The 24,251-nt window shown below is 39.2% G+C and overlaps 1 protein-coding gene across 1 annotated transcript in view; it reads left to right on the forward strand.

Annotated features, from left to right (window-relative positions):
• The window catches only part of dntt.L (DNA nucleotidylexotransferase L homeolog), a 178,559-nt gene that overhangs the window by 16,680 nt on the left and 137,628 nt on the right, over positions 1–24,251 (forward strand). The window contains 1 exon segment of the mRNA NM_001085782.1: positions 21,899–22,015. Within this exon segment, the coding sequence (NP_001079251.1) occupies positions 21,899–22,015 (117 nt within the window).

Genomic DNA, 24,251 nt, shown 5'->3' on the forward strand with positions numbered 1-24,251 from the left:
GCACCTAGTTCTTATTTTCCAATCTGGTGCAGGTACAGCTTCTTTTTATATGAACACTAAGGGGAATAGTAAATTAGCCCTTTAAATGCTTATAAGCAATATATACAAAGCTGTGCAAAAAAAACAGCATTGAAATCTGCCAAACATCTGCATCGGAATGCCACCCCATTCTATATAAAATCATATGGAAATGTATTTCATATTATTTCATGCATGCAGTGTAAAATTCTGTTGTAAATAGCAGTGTTGGCTAAAAGAAAAGTGTAAATACCAGCCCATGGCATTTTACACCATTATTCTTTGCTGTTTGTGTTTGTCCTTTGATTTAAATGGGCTATGCCAGTTCTTGAGTGGTGTAACATATCTGCCTAATTTTAAATAAATACCCGTCCTTATAAATACACTGTGTAGTAATAGAGTTCAATTATGATGTAAATTAACGTGTAAGGACTACAATAAATATGTTATATATTTTACAGCACCGGCGACACCATTTTTCGTGTAAAGTATATTAAATAGATTTATAAATAGGCCCCTTAAGCAATAATAAAATGAAACCTTGTCAAATAACAAAGATGTAGCAACTTTTCATCCATACATTCCTTTACAAGCATTTTGTGTCTATATTAATATTTCAGGCTAACGAGTTCAGTATAGAATGTATTATTATGCAGTTGAGCGTATTGTGTATGGAAAACTAAATTAAATCAGTACAATTTGATATGCAGCCCATTTCCGAATGACCGAATGACCTTTTTTTTATTGCAGAGTTGGTTCATAAGTGATGGCTGTTGGTATTTTAACAGGCTATAAATTATACTGCAATGTTAATAAATCTTACTGTTCAGAATGTGCCATCACTTGCAGAATTACTTCACTGTAGTTTGCCTTTGCATATGATAAATGGGGCTTTCCTTGTAATTAACAGAAATAACGCAACTGGGGTTTCAAAATGTTGTTCTGAATTATTCCTCATGGGGGCGCCAGTGTTCACATGCAAAGTATAGGGGGGTGGGGCAGGTTGGAACAAGGCTCTACAACTGGGGTCCCCAACCTTTTTTTTTTTTTTTTTACCAGTGAGCAACATTCAGATGTAAAAAGCGTTGGGGAGCAACGCAAGCACGAAACATTTTCCAGGGGGTGTCAAATAAAGGCTGCGGTTGGCTTTTTGGTAGCCCCTATGTGGACTGGCAGCCTACAGGAGACTCTGTTTGGCAGTACAACTGGTTTTTATGCAACCAAAATGTGCCTCCAAGACAGAAATAAAAAATAAACACCTGCTTTGAGGCCACTGAGAGCAATGTCCAAGGGGTTGGTGAGTACATGTTGCTCATGAGCCACTGGTTTGGGATCACTGCTCTACAACATGCTTAGCAACCTAGACAAAGCTTCGTTTTGTAACACATTAGCCATTATCTTGCCACTTGTTTTTGTGCCATTTTTCAAAAATTTGTATCCAACATATCCCATGCTGCCCCTAAACGGAAACTGTTCTCGTGATGTTAATGGTATATAGTCTAAATTGTTTTTTGACCACACTTTACCCAAATACATAATACAATTTATTAAAGGTTAAAACATACTGGAAGCTACATCTGCATTAGAGATCTATCTATCTATCTATCTATCTATCTATCTATCTATCTATCTATCTCTCTCTCTCTCTATCTCTCTATCATCATATCCATCTATCATCATATCTATCTATCTATCTATCTATCTATCTATCTATCTATCTATCTATTTATCTTTCTATCTATCCTGCATCTTATCCAAGTCCCCATCCAAGATTATGCACCACCCACCAGACCTGCCAGTAACTCCCCCAACCTACCAACTGCCCCTTTAAATTACCCCTGGGGCTCTGAGTTGAGCCACCCCCCTGCCAACTGTGACATAAGGAACCTCCACATACTACAGGAAGGGTGGGAGAGACACTGATGTTCTCCTGGTCACCATGCCTGCTGGAAGGAGCTAGTAAGGCTGACCACCCTTAGATCCATAACCCATTAAACCTTTGGCCAATAAACTTCTCAAGGAGAGGAAAAAAGGGCAGGGGTGATGGGGCCTGCCATCAGAAGACTGTGATGCCCTTCTTCCCTCCACTTCTCTGTGGATCACTGGACCCTAGTGATTTAAACAAGAAGATTGAGATTCATATACATTGATCCATGTATTTTGCTCCCACAGCTGAAACTAAGAGGCTCTAAATTGTTTTTCTTTGATCAAGTGTTAATTGCAGAGCCTATGAGTCACTTAATGACCCTATCTATAAAGGTATGTTTATATGGATGTTCCCTTTGACTTGGTAAGGAACATTGTTGTGTCCTACTCTCACATTGGTGTTAATGGTGGGGCAATTCAACAAGGATGGGTTGAAGGCATTTCTTTTTATTTAATAGTGCTTAGGGAGGGCAGAAAAGTATCCAAACCAAGTGACATAGAGTGTAATTACTTAGGCCCTCAAGACATGGCATATAGGAAATTGTGAAGGGTCCGAACAACTACTTTGCAGAGGCTGACTTGGGTTCCCTTTGCACACTAGTGATTTCTTTACTTTTAAGTTAAAAATCTAGCCATTGGTGAAATTAAAATTAAACTGCTGCCTTCTGAAGGCGCTAGATCTCTGGCTCCACTGGGGCTTTGCCAGTTCAGACCTGCTGATACAGAACTCCATAGATTATCTTCGTGAGCTCGAATTCACTGGGGATTAATTTGCATCTGGTAAGATCATAAACTAGAGAAATCAGATCAGTTCACATGTTTATGAACCTTAGAAAGATCCCCCTAAGTATGGTTTTAAAATCCACTTTTTATGTCTGCATTGGAAAGATATGCTGACAATCCGGCAAACCTTCAAGTCATTTTCAGTTATTAGGCTGTTGCTTTTAATTCAAATTGCCAATTTTACAAGAAAAAATGTATTAAAACTCAAAATTCTAATCTCCTACTATTAATTCGCAAAACAGGTTTGCGTTTTCCCCCTTTCCTTTGAATTCAATCTAAATATAACGCTTCTTAGTTTGTCTAAATGTGGAAGATTTCCAAAAAGCATTTAGTGCATCTATTTAAGGTGATCTGCCTCAATCCTAAAAAGGGATTTTATTGAGCTGTTCCTTGATTCTAGTTGAGTATGAGAGCAATAAGCTACTTTCCTTAAGAGGTTTAGTTGCCCCATTCCCTTGGAAGTCATGAATAACCAGAGTTTTGCCTTCGGGATATGAAAACGCTGTCTTAAAAATGCATTTTATATGTTTAATATGGCACACGTAAAAAGACATGGTGATTTATGAATGTGCTTATTTGGATCCGGAAAGCAGAATGTGTGTTTTAGTTATTTATTTGACTCAGTTCAAGAGATGTCACGCAAAACCCCAAAAATCTATCAATATCTTATGTAGAGCTTGGAAAGCACATTGCTTTGAAATTATGCTAATCCAGAAACCTTTGGTGTGCTCTGCACCGCCACCCCTCTCCACTCATTTCCATACACTTTCATGCTTTTACAGTTAAATATCCATTGAAGTGAATTATAGTGTTTAAGAGTGCTACACCGAAGCATTACAGACCCCCGCCCCCCTCCCAAAACTCTTACTGCGTTATTTCATGTGCTATTTATGTCTTCCATTGGCTTTGATGTAACGGTCCTGTGAAGGCTTAGTTGGGGATTTACATGAAATGTCCATACATTTAACTGAGCAGATGTAACTCGCTGCTCTCCCAGTTGACGGTAGTGTTCTACATCTACAAAATACTTTACATGCAGTTGTAACAGCCCTACAATTCCACACCTCATCTTTTCTGTGTGGTTATAATAAAGGACAAGGAAAGGCAAAAAAATAAAATCCCATTTTTACTTTCTTTAATGAAAAAGAAACCTATCTCCAATATACTTTAATTAAAAAATGTGTACCGTTTTTATAAGAAACCTGACTGTATTCAGTGAAATACAGCATTTCTAGCCTTATTCTATTTTAGATTTTCCTTGTCCTTTAATGGTCTCTCTCTGGGAGTTACTTGCTGCCTAGTAGAAGTCCTGGTAGCTCAGCAGTACGGGTATGGGATCTCTTATCTGGAAACCCGGAAAGCTCCGAATTATGGAACAGCTGTCTCCCATAGTTTCCATTTAATCCAAATAATCAGAATTTTTTAATTTCCTTTTTTCTGTAATAATAAAACAGTACCTTGTACTTGATTCCAACTAAAATATAATTAATCCTTATTGGAAGCAAAATCAGGTTTATTTAATGTTTACATGATTTTCTAGTAGACTTAAGGTATGAAGATCCAACTTACTGAGAGATCCATTATCTGGAAAACCCAAGCACCCAAGCATTTTGGATAACAGGTCTCATACTTGTACTATAAAGGAAGCTGGGCCAATATGACCAATGTAGTTCCTCTACTGTAGAGTCAACTTTAAGGGGCCGATTCACAAAGGGTCGAATATCGTGGGTTAATTAACCCTCGATATTCGACTGGGAATTAAAATCCTTCGACTTCGAATATCGAAGTCGAAGGATTTTAGCGCAAATAGTGCAATCGAGCGATCGAAGGATTATTCCTTCGATCGAACGATAAAATCCTTCGAATCAAACGAAGGAAGTTTTTTTGATCGAAGGAATATCCCTCGATCAAAAAAACTTAGGAAAGCCTATGGGGACCTTCCCCATAGGCTAACATTGAGTTCGGTAGCTTTTAGATGGCGAACTAGGGGGTCGAAGTTTTTTCTTAAAGAGACAGTACTTCGACTATCGAATGGTTGAATGGTCGAACGATTTTTAGTTCGAATCCTTCGATTCGAAGTCGTAGTCGAAGGTCGTAGTAGCCCATTCGATGGTCGAAGTAGCCCAAAAAACACTTCGAAATTCGAAGTTTTTTTACTTCGAATCCTTCACTCGAAGTTAGTGAATCGGCCCCTAACCATAGCCTTAGTTACAGTTAGAGGAAAATATATTAGACAGGCTGCAAAATAAACCTATACCAGGTATGGGATCTGTTATCTAAAAAAACATTATCCAGAAAGCTCCAAATGACGGGATGACTGTCTCCCATAGACTTCATTTTATCCAAATAATTGACATTTTTAAATACGATTTCCTTTTCTGTAATAATAAAACAGTAGCTTGTACTTGATCCCAACTAAAATATAATTAATCCTTATTGGAAGCAAAACCAGCCTATTGAGTTTATTTAATGTTTAAGTGATTTTCTGGTAGGTATGCAGATCCAGATTATGGAAACATCCATTATACGGAAAACACTAGGTCCCAAGCATTCTGAATAACAGGTCAGATACCTGTATTTATGAAGAAGTAAATATACTCAGCAATTGCCCAAGATTCTTGACTAGGTGGAATGCCTAAGCAGCAATGTGGCTCCTCCTAACTGTACCTTACTGTACTGTATAGGGTCTCTGAAAACATAATCTCTGTATCAGACATTCCTTTAATGTGGCAGGGAATATATAATTTATGGATCAGTTTTTACAAGAATGCATGATTGTGCTTTACTACAGGGCTGCTTATTGGGTGAATGTTATTGTCATGTTGTCAGGTATCAAGGCGAGTCTGAAGGTATGAGCCTCCCCCACGCTTCCCACTTAGTTGCGCCCTGAAAGTTGGTACAGGACGGTCCCAGATAAGGAATAGCAGGAGTGCTAAGTGAGCCCACAGAATAACAGTTCGTAATAAAGGAAGATTATTTCATACTTACCGAGATCTTCCTTTCCTAGACGTACTCCATGTCAGTACGTTACGGGATAGCCCCTCCTCCCTGCTCCAATTAGAAGGAACCTCCCCAAGCCTTTAAAAGGCCAACCACACCCACCTACCGGCGTCTTTGTAACAAGCTCTTAAATTACCGGAAAAGAAAGGGCGGGTGTACTGACATGGAGTACGTCTAGGAAAGGAAGATCTCGGTAAGTATGAAATAATCTTCCTTTTTCCCTAGACGTACTCCATGTCAGTACGTTACGGGACATAGCAAGTTAACGTTATCCCATGGGAGGGAATATGCTTTAAGAAGAAACTGTAATAAGGAAAGGAGTATCTCTGACTAGATAGTCCACCATCATGCAAACTCCTTACCTTAATATAGAGAGTCCAGGTGAAAACCCCAGAATAAGTTCACCAGGCTAAGAATAGAGCTATAGTATAGCATATACTATAGAGAAAGAGAGAGAGCGCGAGAGAGAGATGTTAGCCCACTGAGAGTGAGGAACAAGTTAGCTCACTAACCACCACTTCACCCTCCAGAAGAGAGAGAGAGAGAGGAAGACAGTCCTGTAAAAGGCGAATTCAGCAAGCTGAAATACTTACTCTCCTACTCACCAAATAGCATTCATCACATGTATGCCTAAATTCAGTGCAAATTGCAAGGTACCTGTAAGAAACACTTGGTAGGAGTAAGAACCCAAAACAGACACAATATAGAAATGATCTACTTAGGATATATCCATAAATGTAGGATATCCAATGAACCCTGAGGTACCCAAGGCCAGTACCATAAATATCTTCATATCAGAATGCATGTTAGTCAGGACTGTTCTAACCGAAAGCAGATCCTAAAGATCGGAGACAAGGGCACCTGAGAAAATAATTGGGATTAGAATTCCTTACCCTGTGTAAGGTCCTGTGATGAGGCAGACTCAATTAACTGTAAAGAGTTGAGCAACTCCAGTACCTAAGAAAGAGCCCCTGTTGGTTGACCCAACCTAGTACTCTGAGAGGTATAACTGAATACCCCTAAGGTTACAGATCCCAATAACCACAGTGCAACTAAAGGACTAATTCCAAGATTTATGGAGGCAGATTATATGCCCTGGATAAATGTTTCTAGTCACCCACAAACCTGTGTTCTCTCTACCCATAAGGGACCCACTTATATGTGGAATCAACTATACTACATATTTAATCGTTGAGGCTGACCTTGGAACTGGAGGGACGCTATGGATGTTCCAGTAAGTGTCAGAAGGGCCTCTGATCTACTAGAGTCATGCTGGGTCATATGTATCAGGAGTGGCGCAGGAATGTGAATCCGAGAACAAACCAGGATAATAGGAGTGTTGTATCTGGAAGTTACCTGGACATTGAGCTCTGTGCGAATGTTTCAGACACAATTTTCAGCAGGTGTAAATGTAATCCCCCTAGCATAGGGAATAATGTGACAGACATGGTCAAAACAGACAAAAAAAAAAAAATACTTCCAAGCATCCCATTTGAGGCTAGACAAACCTGTATGACAGATACATAAAATATCCTTAATTCATTCTCAATGAAATTAATGACTAGAAGTGGTAAGAGATTACACTCTACTGTAATGACTGCAACCGTCCCACTTAAGGGAAGACTATGATCCTGCTCAGAAGAGCCAAGTACATTTTTGGCCGAAACAATAGGACAAGTAGCAACTGCAGTATGTAACTGTAAGGAGGAAAGATCCAAAACTGCTGGTGTTCCAAGAGGGCACAGACATAGAGAGGGAAAATAATTAACGCTCCTAGGACGCCTCCATCTGCTGTCCAATCAGTTACCTATCTGGTGTGGAAGAACAGCCAGCCCTGTATTCTAAAAGACCACTAACTAGGGGATTGAGAAATTGAAGAAAAAAATAAATAAATGGGCCCAAAATAAGTGCCTTCTGGACACAGAGCCTTAAGTCACAAAGCCGTTTTGATGATAGTATAAGGTAGTATAAGCAGAATATCCCTATCCTGGGCCAGACTTGAACAGAGGTCATCTCTATGGACTAACAAGACACTTTGAGGACTCCTATAGCCTGAAAACCCTTGGTTTGAAATATATACCTTATGCAAATTCCCAGTGGCCTGATATGTATGTGTACCCTGTCTCTATAGACACCCTGTATTGGCAGATAAAATGTCCCATCTATCCTGACATTAAGAATATCAGTAGAAATAGTATAGGAATAACACTGGGTAGTGGCTCCCCTCTCTAATTTGTAGGAGGCACTAAGGAGTCACCCTAGAAAATGGTAGAAATACATCTGGGGATCCTTCAGCCAAGCATAGAGAACTGTATACCTTGTTCTTCCTTAAACCTATGAATATGGAATTTCCACAGGTTGCACCCCTAGAAACTAGCCAGATGTCCTGGCTGCTATAGTGAAATTTATGGATGAAGAGTTCAAGTACTGATTGTTCCAGGAATCTTCAAAAATACTATATGTTGCATAAAAATATAGGTTTATTGAGCCAACGTTTCTGGTTCCAAAAAAGAACCCATCCCAAGGACACAAATCATATATAGATATCTGTGCAAACATATATACACACTCATATACATGCCTTAGTATTAAAATATATGCACCTGCCTATGGCCCTCATATAGATGCATATATGTTGCTTGGTAGACCAGTTGTATTATGGAGTTTATCCATTAATTGAGCATTTGTTCTGAAGGCAGTAGAATCCCCCTGCAGGATGTGGGCCATGGTGGGCCATGGTGCAAGCATATATTAAAATATGTGATAATAATATGTACCTCGGTCAGAGTCCTAAGCTCCTGGTAGAGCACAGTACCCGACCCCAGAGCTCGAGCTGCGTGGGTAGTAATAAACTGCACAATTGACTGGGCAAAGCAATTATCTGGTCCTCCATTCGTTCAGGCAGTGATCGGTGATACAAGGCTGCTGAATCTGGAAAAATGTACATTCAATGGTCCCAAAAGTAGTACATACCTGTGGTTATTGTTAACCCAGCAATCCTTATGACAGACAGGCTTCAGAACTCCTGTAGTGTTTATCAAGACAAAGTTAAGCTTACCTGCCATCGGGAAAAAATATTGCCTAGTATCTAATTTATTAAGCCATATCTTATCCCAGGAGCAATGTCATGGAATGAAAAGACATTCATATGTAGGTATTCCTATCAGTAGTCATCTGGATTAAACCTGAATGTACCCCAGAAACAATTACAACCCCGTGTAATGCATAGTTTAGGTTAGCTGCAGTCAGAGCAAACCTATATCAGACCTTCATAGCCACCCAGTCCAGTGATCTACATCTATTAGAGCTACTGGTTCAAGGTGAGCAATAATTAGAGCATATCATACTGCAGAGAATAGGAGCATACAGATATGATCACAGCAACATGTAATACATAAAATATTAGCTACTGCTTAGGACAAGCGTAAATCTGGTCCTAGCCGTTCCCAGGCCTGTGCTTTACATACCTTAGGGCTACCTATTCCAGGTGAGCCATAGCCAGGGTATATACTGCAGAAGAAAATATAAGCACAGATTCAATCACAGTAACATGAAATACATAGTTTATATTAGCTGCTGCTTAGGGCAAGCATATCTCAGGGCCTAGCAACTCAAAAGGCCTGTGCTCTACATCCATTAGGGCTACTTGTTCCATGAGAGAAATAGCCAACTCATAAACTGCAGAAAACCTGTAGTACATCGTTAGGTTAGCTGCTGCTTATAGCAAGCATGTATCAGGACCTAGCAGCAAGACAGATCTGTGCTCTACATCTCACAGGGCTACGTGTTCTTTGTGAGCAATAGCCAGAGCATAAGCTGTATAACAAAATAGTAGCACAGGTACAATCACAGCAATATGAAATACATAGTTAGATTAGCTGCTGCTTCGAGCAAGCATGTCTCAGGGCCTAGCAGCCAGCCAGACCTGTGCTCTACATCCTGTAGGGCCACGTTTTACCTGTGAGCAATAGCCAGAGCTTAAGCTGTAGAACAAAATAGGAGCACAGGTACAATCACGGAAACATGAGGTCCATAGTTTAGATTAGCTGCTGCATAGAGCAAGCTTATATCAGGCCCTAGCATTCAGCCAGACCTTTGCTCGACCTCTATTATGGCTACCTGTTCTATGTGAGCAATAGCCAAAACATAGAATGCAGAACAAAAATAGTGCAATACATATTATGGATTATCTGATGTTTATAGCAAGTATATATCAGAGCCTAGCAGCCCCCCAGCCCAGTGATCCATATTCAATAGGGCTACTGGTGTCCTATTTGTAAATGGCTTGTGCTTTCAGGCAGGAAACAATCATAACCAGGCACAGTGCAGATAAGCATATGAATATATAGCATGCAAGCAGTTAGTTAGACTTTAGTACACTGCAGAACAGCATATGGACACACTCCTTACCTGCTGCTCATTATGCAAGGCTGGAAGCAGACCCTTTAATGTCACAAATTCCAGGACACTCTATTGTTAACGGGAAAACAGGCCTCACAAGTTTACTGACAACAGCAGGACTTACCTGAGGCTGCAGCTTCCTCGCTTGCTGAGTTAGAGAGTGGGCGGGGCCATCTCCACTTGCTTTAGCTGGACCTGATTATACTCAGCTGGTGTCTGCACTCAGTGGGGGGTTGATTATACTCAGCTGGTGTCTGTATAGGCAGGGAACCCAAAGCAACTGCGTAGGTTATACTGAGGCGAATTGGATAATTAGTGTTGGTGCTTCCTGCACAGGCCCAAGTTTGCTATAATATGAAGCCTATAGCGAAACTTTTTTTTTTTTTTTTTTTTTTTTTTTTTATTATTATTTTAACTACCTCCACCTTAGGAAAGTCTGTTGAGGGAGGCAGTTGGCCATGACCTGCCCCCATTAAAACAAAAATAAAACAAAGGTAACAGGGGCAGTAAGGTTCAGGCCCCTAACTAATTAGCCTAAGTTAACTGCCACCTCCCTCGCCCATTCGTAAAAATGGGGTGTAGGGGCCACATACACCAGTGCCGCCTGAGGCCCTCTGGGCAGGTCGAGAGGGCACACGAATGGGGGGACAAGCACCTGCCACCCAATGCTCTTGATAGCAATACAGGAAGGCAACTGAAATACAGGCAGACAAGGAGTAGCAAACATTGCACCTCAGTGCCTTACCTGATTCAAAAGCTGAAGTTCAGAAGACTCCAGGTCTGAGGTAGTGTGCTGGGGGGAAAAAAGGTCCCATGGACCAAAACCCCTGTCCCTAGGACGCCTTCCGGGCAGGCCTAATGCTTTCCTAGGCGTAAAAGAGAAAAACAAAAATTTGCTTCTAATGATTGAGGCCTTTGTTCAGAGAACAAAGCCAAGAGCATAAGAGAAGGAAAAAAAAGACGCCGGTAGGTGGGTGTGGTTGGCCTTTTAAAGGCTTGGGGAGGTTCCTTCTAATTGGAGCAGGGAGGAGGGGCTATCCCGTAACGTACTGACATGGAGTACGTCTAGGGAAAAGGACTCAGCACTTATCTGCAGTTGAAGAGACGAAGTCAGGAACAGGCCGGGTCATACACAGAGAACGATCAGGAAGCAGGTGCCAATTGAGAGAAATCCAGCAGAGTAGTCAGGGAAGCCAAGGTCGAGATCAGGAATAACAAACACAGGAATCCAGGGATAATCAGAAGAATAGTCAGGAACAAGCCGTAGTCGTAATCAGAATAATCAGTAAATACGCTTAGGGGCAGATTTACTAAGGGTCGAATATCGAGGGTTAATTAACCCTCAATATTCGACTAGGAACTAAAATCGTTCGACTTCGAATATCGAAGTCGAACGATTTAGCGCTAATCCTACGAATCGAACAATTCGAAGGATTTTAATATAACGATCTAATTTATCCTTCGATCAAAAAAACGCTGGCAAGCCTATGGGGACCTTCCCCATAGGCTAACATTGACTTCGGTAGCTTTTAGCTGCCGAAGTAGGGGGTCGAAGTTTTTCTTAAAGAGACAGTACTTCGATTATCGAATGGTCGAATAGTCGAACGATTTTTAGTTCGAATCGTTCGATTCGAAGTCGAAGTAGTAGTCGAAGGTCGAAGTAGCCCATTCGATGGTCGAAGTAGCCAAAAAAACACTTCGAAATTCGAAGTTTTTTTAATTCGAATCCTTCACTCGAGCTTTGTAAATGTGCCCCTTAGTGTCAGTAGAGACGATCACCTCGCATTGAGCCTAGGCCTGAGTGACCTTTTAACCCCAGGACGCATGTTTGTGTCAAAACACGCGCCTGCGTCAGAACGCGCGCCTGCGTCTGGACGCGCGCACGCATGTGAATGCGCGCTTGCGTCAAAACGCGCGCCTGCGTCTGGACGCGCATGCTAAAACGCACTAGAAAAATGCATTAGAACATGCGCCCGCACTAGTAACAGGCGCCGACGTGGGGACATTGGCCAGAGGAGACGTTGGTTCAACCTGAGCCTGACCTGTTGGGACCTGACACATGTGTTATATAAAGCAGCAGTCTTTCATAATAGCCCATTGGCCTTGGCATTCCATGACAAATCTAAGACAAATCAGTGCATCTGTAGCTGCATGCCTTTGTAGTAGCAGGCATGTAGTGAAGGTAGTGAAGTGAAATGATGAGCGGTAATTGCATATTTTGCTGAAATTTTTCACCATATGCATTGTAGTCAGTGGGCATTTTTCACATCTTTTCTTGAGCCAAATGCATTCATGTTAATGAGTGTTTTTTTCTCCTGCCAAATGCATTGACATAAATGGGTGGCTTTTCTCATGCCAAATGTGGGAAGTTTTTTTTCCCCAGCAAATGATTTGTGAACAGTTTTTGGCACTAAAAATGCAAATTTAACTGCAAATATGTATTATCTCATCCCTAGTAGAAGGTAGATGTCACTGTAAATCTGTAGCCGGTGACCAGTAATAGACCAGCCCAGAATGTCAAACAAACAGCCCCATTAGAACACCTTCCTACTTATTTATAAGATTAAAGGGATTTTGCTTTCACCTAGGGTTGCCGATAGTAATGGGTGAATTTCTCCCGTTTGCAAATTTCCCACGAAATTTACGAAACGGCAAAAAATTTGCAAAACGCATCAGAAATTGTCGCCGACGACAATTCTAATACCCATTAAAGTCAATGGGCAGCTAGAATTGTTGCTGGCGTCAGAATTGTCGCCGGCGTCAAATATATTTTGACGCCATGGAATTTTCGCTGGCAAATTTTTGCAAATTTATTCGGCGTCAGTGAAACGCGGAAATTTGCTGCAGATTCATGCCTGGCGAATAAATTCACCCATCACTAGTTGCCGATTTTATTGTACAGTTTTAGAAGATGTGGTGGATGCAAGGATGGATGGAAGGAGGTGGTGTAGCCTCTTCCAGGTGTAGACATACCCTCTGGGAGGTTCCCATTGGTATTGGGATATCATTTGATTTCCTCCAGGGGGATATAAGGTGGGGTGGGCATTCGTGTTAGCTTTTTGTGGACTCTATCATGGAGGAGAATAGAAAAGCCCCAGCAAAGAGGAAACCTTGATGTAATAGACCTTAGTGGAATCAGGAAAGAGGGACTTCAGTCTGTAATAAAGTAAATCTTCATGGCATTATCACTTCCTGAAATACATTATTTGAGATGTCAGTGCCATGCCTATTTCAGTGAACAAGGTGCAAAGCACAACCAACATGATGTTTGACCATTGTACCTTGCTCTAATCTGGTTTGCAACTTGCATCTTGAGACCCAACTCTTTTTTCTCCTAAAATAGAAGTTGGCAGCACATGGGCTTTCTCTGGAATGCCACCTAGATGACTAGCCTGGGACACAATGTTCTGGGTAGCCTTATAATTACCACCTGCCTATGGTAGATTTAGTATGGCCCAAGTGCTTTCTGCATGGGAATAAGGGGTGCAATTTGCTTTAGCAGTTTCACTTCCATGGTGTTGGTAAATGGACCCTAATACATAATCAATGTGCTCTTGTCCAGAAAGAAACATATTTTCAATGGTATCAGCTGATTGGTTAGACCTTGCTGGACTTGTAATGAGATCTCAACATCAGTAATGTCTGTAGTCTGATAAAAAAAATGTGGGTTTAAAAGACAGGATAAGATTGGAGATGAGCTTGAAAGAAAGTATCCTGAAGCTAATTAAAGTATAGTGAAGACACACAATATTTTTGCCACTGAGGTGGCGGTTTCTTATGAATGATCTTGTCTGAATTCATTTGCCGTGTACTTATCTGATTGTATTTACCATGGCCAATTATTCTGACATCATCATGTGACAGACATTTCATTTATATTTAAGTTCGTTCTGGAGTGTTGTATACTACATGGAAAATCACAAGTAGCACGAGACTTACGTGTTAAAATGATGTTCTTGCAATCCTTTTACACTTTCATATCTGACTTCTGTCAAATCAATTTTCTGCAACGTTGCAAACGGAATACAGTTTTAATGATGTTTTCCAATGTGGCATTTAGTAGTCTTAGTTCTTTATTGAAAGAACCAGCAAGGTAGCTTAATCACAAATTTGTGTTTGATTGCCTTGTCTTTTGAAGCATAATAGCAGTAGGAAAAAAAAAAAAATAAAGAATTTGAGATCCCATCATACATATTGTACACATCATATTGGTTTGAGCTTTTCAGCTTTTGCAGCTTATGTGTGCAGACTCTCTCGGGGTGGGTGATGGTTTGTCAATATATAGTTGTCACTTTATTTTATACAAATTTGGATGATGTCATACAAAAATGCTATGCAGCAAAGAAGGTACCGTCATTTTAATATATCCCAGCTAATAGCGAAACACAAATAGGGGTATACAGGTATTTATCAAAGAGTGAAGTCTGAGATCACCAAAATCCGCTAGAGTGAAATTCCATAACTCGCCGTTCATTTCTATGGGATTTTATCAATTTATCAATGGCTGAAAGTGAAAGTTCACCCTTTGAAAAATACGCCTTTAAAGGAGAACTAAACCCCAAAAATGAATGTGGCTAAAAATGCCATAATTTATATTCTGAACTTATTGCACCAACCTAAAGTTTCAGCTTGTCAATATCAGCAATGATCCAGGACTTCAAACTTGTCACAGGGGGTCACCATCTTGGAAAGTGTCTGTGACACTCACATGCTCAGTGGGCTCTGAGCAGCTGTTGAGAAGCTAAGCTTAGGGGTTGTTGCAAATTATCAAGCAGAAAATTACATTTGCCTGTAATATAAACTGATGCTACAGGGCTGATTATTAAATTCTGATGCTAATTGCACTGGTTTCTGTGCTGCCATGTAGTAATTATCTGTATTAATTACTAATCAGCCTTATATTGTGACATTTCTATTCTATGTGTACTGTATATTGTGAGTGGGTCCCTAAGCTCAGTAAGTGACAGCAGCACAGAGCATGTGCAGTGAATCAGCAGAAAAGAAGATGGGGAGCTACTGGGGCATCTTTGGAGACACAGATCTTTACTGCTAAAGGGCTGTGGTTGCCTTGGGCAGGTACAGAACCCAAAACATAATGTACAACATTTCTAGCTACTTCTTTAGTTAGGCTTTAGTTCTCCTTTAAAAATGCCATAGAAGTGGATGGAAAGAGGCAGTATAGTTGACTGGGTGATCTCTAACTTCACTCTTTGATAAAAATACCCCATAGACAAAAACAAGAGATCCTCTGCACTCAACCCATTATCAAAATATTAAGGACAAAAAAATGCCTTACCCTTTAAACAAAACAGGGATTGTTTGTCCATATATTGCAATATATTTAAGCTATATAATAATATAATACATAAGAGCCATTAATATCCTGTAAATTATATTCTTATAAACGGTGCTTAGTGATGTCATAGGTTATAATTGGAGCTTAGTGATGTCATTTCTGTCACACGACTCAATGAAACTTGTTTATTACAATAAATAAAGTAATAAACTGTTGCAAAATATGAGGATATTAGAAGTCACCTCACAGTTGTGTGTGTGATTGTGACTAAATAAATGGGCTTATTTATCAAAATTGTAGTTTGCGTTTGTCAACAGAGAAAAAATCTTAAATTATAATGAACAAAAAATTCAGCAGCTAAAAGCGGTCAGCTTCTGTAAACAGAAGTTTATTTCAAACATTCAATCTATTGTGTTTTGTTTTCAGGAACAGCCTAACTTGTAAAAATGAATAAAATAATGAAAATTTTGTTGCAATCCAGTTTCTTTCTGTAAATCAATGCAAACAATATTTCTTAACATTTTGAATATCTTGTAAATGATATCCTTATGAACAGTAAGTTCTGATGTCATTTCTGTCACATGACTCACTGAAACTTGTGTATTATAATAAATAAAGTACCCCCAGTTGCAAAATATGAGGATATTAGAAGTTACCTCGGAGTTCCATGACCTGTATAAAAACACTTGCCCTTCGGCCTCGTATTTTTATATGGTCATGAAACTCCTCGGTAACTTATAATATCCTTATAATTTACAAGAGGGGGTACTTTATTCACTATATATATATATATATATATATATATATATATATATATATATATATATATATATATATATATATATATATATACAATACCGAAGAGAGGATCAGCACTCACAGGTAGTGATGGGCGAATTTGCGCCGTTTCGCTCCGCTGAAAAATTTGCGAATTTCGCGCGAAATTAGCGAAACGGCGAAAAATTCGCGAAACGGCGCCGGCGTCTCGTTTTTGATGCCGGCACCCGTTTTTTCGACGCCGGCGCCCGTTTTTTGGCGCCGGCGCCCGTTTTTGACGCCGGCGTCTGTTTTTTCGAAAAAAAAAAAATTTTGACACCGGCGAATTTTTACCGCGAATTTTCGTGGGCGTTTCGCGAGTTTATTCGCTCGGCGCGAATCGCGCAAATTCGCCGCGAATTAGCGCCTGGCGAATAAATTCGCCCATCACTACTCACAGGACTTAAAAAATAATAAATTTATTATGAAAATATGGACTAACGTTTCGGCCCTCCCTAGGGCCTTTCTCAGGACATGAGGTGCCATCACTACTAGGGATGGGTGAAATTTTTTCGCCTTGTTTCACCAAAAAAATTACGCCCATAGACTTCTATGTTGTTGTGCGTCAAAATAAATAGACGCGCGGCAAAAAAATTTCGCCACGCGACAAAAATTTTTTGACACCCATAGACTTTAATGGACGTCCACGACATTTCGTCAGCGGCGATTTTTTGGCGAAACGGGTCAAATTCACCCATCCCTAATCACTACCTATATGATTAGGCAGATTTATAAATAACATTTTGAGATTTGACCAAATCACAAATCTTTACTGTGGATTTAGCTGAATCATGAATCAAATCCAAATCCTAATTTGCATATGCAAATGAGAGTTGTGTAGCACCAAATTTTTGCAGTTTTTAGTGTTCAGATTTGGTTCGGCTAGGCACTTGGAGTTGGCCGAATCACAAGCCAATCCTGGAATTGGGGTATCACCATAACTAAGATTGTGGTGTTGATTTATTATTATAAATCATTTAGTTTTGAATTTATTGATGTAAGAAATGCCATAGATAATCTTAATCTGACTCACTTTTTAATCCATAATTAAAAAACAATATAATAAAATCCTCAGTTTTTAGGTGCCAAGTTTTTGTTCTTCTAAAAAAAAAAATCATGTATGAAAAAAACCCAAAAACGATTGTGGCATAAAAGGAATGCAGGAAAAGTTTAATATTTCTATAAAATGACTAATTATAAATTTGCCCCCATGTACCCTTTATTATTTCCAAAACTGCCTGTCTCTAATTCAGTTGCCAGTTGTGATGAAAACGACATGAACTGATGAGAAGGAAACGTAGGTTCCAATATGTTAATAAAAGGAAAAATAATTACTATATAAACGCCATCTGCAGCCTACAAAAAGACCATTGATTGGAGTTGCATGTGTTCTTTAATCATTTCATCCACTTGCCCTTGAAAAATAACCCCGAAGACATAGACTATTTATTTTATTTTAATTAGTACTCTCGTTGGATAAAGGTCAGCTTTTATTTACAGCAACATAACTGCCTTTTTTTTTCCTCTCGTGCTGCACAACTGTTATTTTAGAAGGTTACAATGGTTATAATTTGAATCAGTTTTCCCAAGATGGGCGCAGTTTTGCATAGTACTGTTTGATCCTTGCTCAATTATCATTGCCGCACTTGTACTGAAACAGTGTGTAGCCATGAATATTTCTAATACATTTTATTACTCATATTTGAAGTGCTCCTTATGGAGCTTTGGGCTTTTTTTCCCATCCTTTTATTAGCAAAAGGTTTTACCTTCATGATTCTGAACGTAATTAAAGAGCTTTTAGCTATCTATACGCAGGGGGACATGAAATATATTTTTACACAAACTTTTTAGGTGCGCATTTTTATTGGCTGGAAAGGAGTAATGTAACTTCTTATGATTATTTTTTGTTGATTATCATAAATAAATCTCTTGTTCTCTGCCCTTGGGATATGAGCAGCTTCCGTCTTGTTATGTAATCTTTAAAACCCTTTGACCCTCTTTCCCTGTTGGCTCGCATATTTTTCAATTTTAATGCACATTTTATAGTTCCAGATTTTTCCGGTTGAAAAATGAAGCATTTGCTTAGGGCGCATTCAAGTTTCCGCATGTCATTTCTGTAAAATTTGAATGGTAGCACATTTTTTGAAAATTATGCCAACATGTCTTAAAACCTTTAAGGCTATTTTTATTAAAGTGGTATTTAAATTTTAGCACATTTTATGCAGTATTCCCTTCCCCTTCCCTTCAGTAATCTATTTCTATGGAACCACCTCCAATCTTCTAGCGATCTGATTTTTGTCAAAAGTGCTTGATTTTGCAATTTCACGTTTATCAAAGCACTTCCACTGTCCTCTCTAACCTGAAACATACTATTTAAGGCACTTAAGAAGCAACCCTAAGTGGCCCTTTATTTAGCTGAATGAGTCCTTCATCTTCCACTGTCCACTATAAACTGAAACATATTTTTACTAAATTTATTTTAGTTCTTTCGCAAATTGTATTTATTTGCTTGCTCAGAAAACTCTCTTAAAGGAAAAGGAAAGCTACTGAAGCAGTTTATTGCCAATAGACTAGCCACAATAGTGCAAGCTATAACACTATATTTATTCTGCAGAATGCTTTACCATACCTGAGTAAACAGCTCTAAAAGCACTCTCTGTTTGTTTAGAATAGCAGCTGGCATATTAGCTTGTGACATCACTTCCTGCCTGAGTCTCTCCCTGCTCACTCATAGCTCTGGGCTCAGATTACAGCAGGGAGGAGAGGAGGGAGAGGGAGAGAGGAGCAAACTGAGCATGCTCAAGCCCTAGCCCTGGAGGTTTAAGCTGAAAGAAGGAAGTCTGATACAGAAGCCCATGTGTACACAATAGAAGGAAAGAAATGCTGTGTTTTTTTTGACAGAGGACTCAGAGCAGCATTACTTTGAGGGTTTACTGGTGTATTTATATAGACATTTCTGATAAAGCTTATTTAGTTTAAACATTTCCTTCTCCTTTAAAGGCAAAATATAAGAAGGGATGTAAGTAGTGATGAGCACAATTTTTCACCAGCCATAGATTCTAGTCGAAATAATGCATTTTGTAAATCTGCAATTTGTTTGCTAATCCATGGCAAAATTCAACCACAAAAAAATGCACAAGAAAATAAAATAAAAACCCTTTGATTCCAATATATTTTGTGTGAAAACGAATGCTGTGAAATTCTCCAGTAAAGCGTAAGAGGACAGATTTGCTTATGACTACCTGTAAGTGAGCTCTCTGTCCAGGAAGTAGGAATCAGGAAGTTGAAGACTTGTTCATGCTATGGAGAAAATAATGTCTGTTAAATATTTGTAATTTTTATGAAATAATTGCCCTTAAAAGCATCTGAGACACTATAAAAGAGCAGTTTTCCTATACAAGTACGGGACCTGTTATCCAGAATGTTCGGGACTTGGTGTTTTCCTGATTACAAGTCTTTCTGTAATTTGGATCTTCATACCTTAAGTCTACTCAAAATCATTTAAATATTAAATAAACTCAATAGGCTGGTTTTGCTTCCAATAAGAATTAATTAAATCTTAGTTTAGCTCAGGTATGAGGTATTGTTGTTACAGAGAAAAATAAATTTATTTTAAAAAAATTGAATTATTTGGATAAAATGGAGTCTATGGGAACCAGCCTTCCCCTAATTCAGAGCTTTTTGGATAACGGGTTTCAGGATAACGGATCCTGCACCTGTATATGTAGAGTTACAAAGTACCAATTAGTTTGGTTTTCAGAGGAATTCACTTTGATTTGTAGGTTGCCTTTGTTACAGTATGTGAAAAAAAACCCTTTTGTGAATAATCAGAGGCAATTGATCACCTGTCTGAAGTTACCGAGGGTGTTACTGGCAAATAAAAAATGTCTCTTCTGTAAACGAATAGAAGCCTGGGGAAAAACCAAAGTGATAATTACTCGATTCTTTTTTCAGTTACCCCTCACTGTCCTAAATTCCTTTCTGTCTATATCAGTGCTGTTTTACAGTATATTCTCCAGCCTCCCATAATTTGCATTTTATTATTATTTTTTAAAATTATTAGCTCTAAAAGTTGACTGCAATAAACTTTCAAAAAGGGGATTAAGCAAGGAAGCACGAGGCACCCAATGACCTTAAATTTTATTATCCTCCATATAATCTACAAGATGGGCATTTTTCAGTGCACCGTTATGTTAATTACATCCTTATAAACTGCGCATTCTCCCGTCAGAATATGTCATTTATAACTTAAAGGGACACTGCACATGTTGCAGCTGCTTATTACAGGTTAGGACTCATTCAGCTAAATAAAGGGCCACTAGGGGTTCCTTCTTAAGTGCCTTAAATAGTTTGGTTTTCTTATTTATAGGTACATCAAGTAAGGATATTTCTACTTTTGTCAAAAAAAGTTGCAGGGAGTTGTGCATGGCAGTAAAAGGGCTGGAGGAAAGACAAACCTTATGTATAGACTACTGAACTTGTACATTAACAGAACAAAATGTAGTGGGTATTCTGCCTCTGAGTGAAGGTGCAGGAAGAAAGGTGTAGGTAATTAGCACTGTACCATGACATGAATGCACTTGACCTGTAGCCTTGAGCTTTTATAAGGTAACAAAACTCTCCTTGACATCTAATATCCTTATAAATTGCAGAAGGAGGTACATTATCCAAAGTTTGGTTTATATATGGCTCTTGCATATAATATCACAATATGCTAATGGATATTTGTAAACCTGCTAAATCCTTATGTATTCAACACTACGGGGCACATTTACTATGGGCCGAATATCGAGGGTTAATTAACCCTCGATATTCGACCATCGAAGTTAAATCCTTCGACTTCGAATATCGAAGTCGAAGGATTTACCGCAATTCGTTCAATCAAACGATCGAACGATTTTTGCTTCGAATCGAACGATTAAATCCTTCGAATCGAACGATTCTAAGGACTTTAATCCATCGATCGAGCGATTTTCCTTCGATCAGAAATTTCTAGGAAAGCCTGTAGGGACCTTCCCCATAGGCTAACATTAGTGCTTGGTAGGTTTTAGGTGGCGAAGTAGGTGGTCGAAGTTTTTTATAAAGAGACAGTATTTCGACTATCGAATGGTCGAATAGTCGAACGATTTTTAGTTTGAATCGTTTGATTCGAAGTCGAATTCATAGTCAAAGGAGCCGATTCGATGGTCGAAGTAGCCAGAAAAATACTTCGAAATTCGAAGTATTTTTCATTGTAATCCTTCACTCGAGCTAAGTAAATGTGCCCCTACTTGTAGTAATATTTATTTCCCAGTTACCGTATGTTCTTTTTATTCCTGCTTTGCCTTTCTATTGCCTCTTGCCCTATCATGGGCGCCATTTTGCCTTAAGCTGCATTTTACTGAACAGCCCATGTCTAAGGGCAAATAATTCCAAGATATGTTTATTTAAAAACGTATTTTGCCCCTGCCCATGCGAAGTTAATTGCTTACAATTGCAAACTCCTCTCCTGGAACACAAAAAAATGATAATTGGCGATGGCTTTTTAAAAGATTCATGGAGAACGTATCCCTTGTAAATGTAAAGCAGGCATCTGTGAAAGTCATGAGAGCGAGAAAAAAAAAAACCCAAGATTTTATTTAACATTGAAATTGTCCTTGTGTGTATTTTTCTCTTCAGGTACAACAAGATTGTTCTGCCAATTTCAATCCACCGCTCTCTTCGTCATGTGTCCAAGTCTCACAATATGCGTGCCAGAGATGTACAACCTTACAAGACACCAACAGAATATTCACGGTAATAATTACTAGGCACATAGGCTTCTAAACAGCCTGCAAAAAGTAATGATATCGCAGCTTGTACAGTGGAAAATGAACTCAGGGGTCAGTTTGCTGTGCGCGACAAAGTATTCCATCATGATTTTCTCAAACGTCTTTCAGCGGTGACTGAGGCTAGAAAAGAGAAAAATGGTCACCGTAATTACATAGGGCTTATCGAGGCAAAATGCTGCACATGGAAAGTCAATGGTACAAAATGTTTTTTTTTTACATTAATCCAGAGGAAGCTATTTTAGATGTTGAGTGGAACATATACAAAACAGATTATCCTGCAATGATATAAATGTAAAAGTTGGAGTGCTATTTGATTTTGCCCTAATTGCCCACTTCCAGAAGTACATCAGTCAGATGGTATTTGAATGGATATATGATTTTTTTTTTGTTCCCCTTTTCCTTTTTAACCCACAGCATCACATTTAAGATAATTTCCAGTCCATGGGTATAGTCTCTGTTTCTTCACAAACATATACTTATTGCAGTTATCTAACTGATTTGACTGTTATTGAGTTGCACAGAAGGTAATGGGTTTAGACAAGATAATGTTCAAGATTACTACTTTAAGGTATCCGAGTGTTCGAAGCTTTGTCACAGCAGTGCCTAATTGGCCCATGTCTGCCATACAAAGTGTTGGAATTTGTAGAGCAGAACATAGAGAACTGGATGCATCACCTGCTTTAATGGGAAAAAACAGATCATTCTGAATGGCTCCTACAGTACATTCGTTTTTGGATCAAGCATTCTTACTCTTCATTGTATACCATTTTACTAGATGTGTTGTACGGACATAGAAAGAGATGTTTATATCCAGCTACTAACTATACAAATCATAGTACAAGCATAATACGTCCTTTGCAATAGAGAACAAAACCCTAAAATGCATGCCAATGACACGGCACCCCATTTGGAAAATGATTTCATCTCCAGTATAGTTTTTAATGGACAGTTCCTTCGACCCTGAATATGTTTAAAAATTATATATAGACCATATCATGAGTAATCCTTGAGTAATATGTGAAGGGATAGGGTAAACCAGGTGTGTTCTGTTGAGTGAGAGCCAATGATCAGTATGGAAGTAAAAGTAATGGGCAAGTTTATGTCAAATCCTGTTTTGGAGTATCTTGAGCCCCATGTGATAAATACTCTCTAATGTTCTACAACAATGAATTTCCCTCGTGTTTGTCACTGGATCTATGTGCAGACCCTGGTCTGTCTAAGTCTTAGACCAGTATGGGGTACCCAGTGGTCAAGAGTACAATATGCAATACTAGAACCTAGATCCAATGTTGAGGTTATGTAATCCTTAATTATGTCCCATTGACAAAGATCTAAGGGGCAGATTTACTAAAGTGACTAAACCGTTTTCACGGACTTTGCCAATTTACCTTCGGGCGCAGGTGTCACTTCGCTAGTGAAGGAGATAGACGCTAGGCGAATTTTCGCTCTGGTGAATGGACGCTACTCCGCAAAAAGATGCGGATTTTACTGTACGTTACCTCTTTCGCCAGACTTGCCTTTGTCAGCTCAGACCAGGCGAAGTGCATTGGAGTGCATAGCTCTTCCTCAATCTTCTGTTACTTACATCATCTTTTCTAAGTCCAAAAAACGCTGGCGTCTTTTCCTTTTTTCAGAGTGATAGCCTGCAAAAGTCCTTAAATTTTTTTTTTGGGTAACAGGGTTACCCCATACATTTTCCAACATGTGAAACATAAACTATACAGTTTGCTCATGTTTAGGGCATTATAACAACTCTATTTTTTTATTAAGGTTTCTTGGTGTGATGTAATGTATTTGCTGCAACATATACGTCCATTCAACTTTAAATTTGCGGCCATATGCAAATTAGCCTGAGCGAAGACCTCTAACGAAGTTGCGCTAGGCAGAATTGAACATTAGCGGATCTTTGCTTTGCTCGAATTGCCGAAGTAACGCTAGCGAAAATTCACCAGCGTTCGGCACCCTGGACCCAACTTCGCATTTTAGTAAATTAGTGTTGTCTGAGCGAATTTTCGTCTGGTGAAGTGTTGCGATTGCTTCAAAGCTGTCGCTTGCGAATTTTCGCCACTTAGTAAATTTCCCCCTAAGTGCAGGTAGCCCAGAGAAAAATAATAGGTAATGTCTCCTTGAAGGTTCCATGAGTCTCCAAGACCCTGCCTGTTATGTATGGGTTTTGTGCAGTTATAGATACTACAGGCCAC

The sequence above is a fragment of the Xenopus laevis genome, chromosome 7L, assembly GCF_017654675.1.
Source record: "Xenopus laevis strain J_2021 chromosome 7L, Xenopus_laevis_v10.1, whole genome shotgun sequence".
Lineage (NCBI taxonomy): Eukaryota > Metazoa > Chordata > Amphibia > Anura > Pipidae > Xenopus > Xenopus laevis.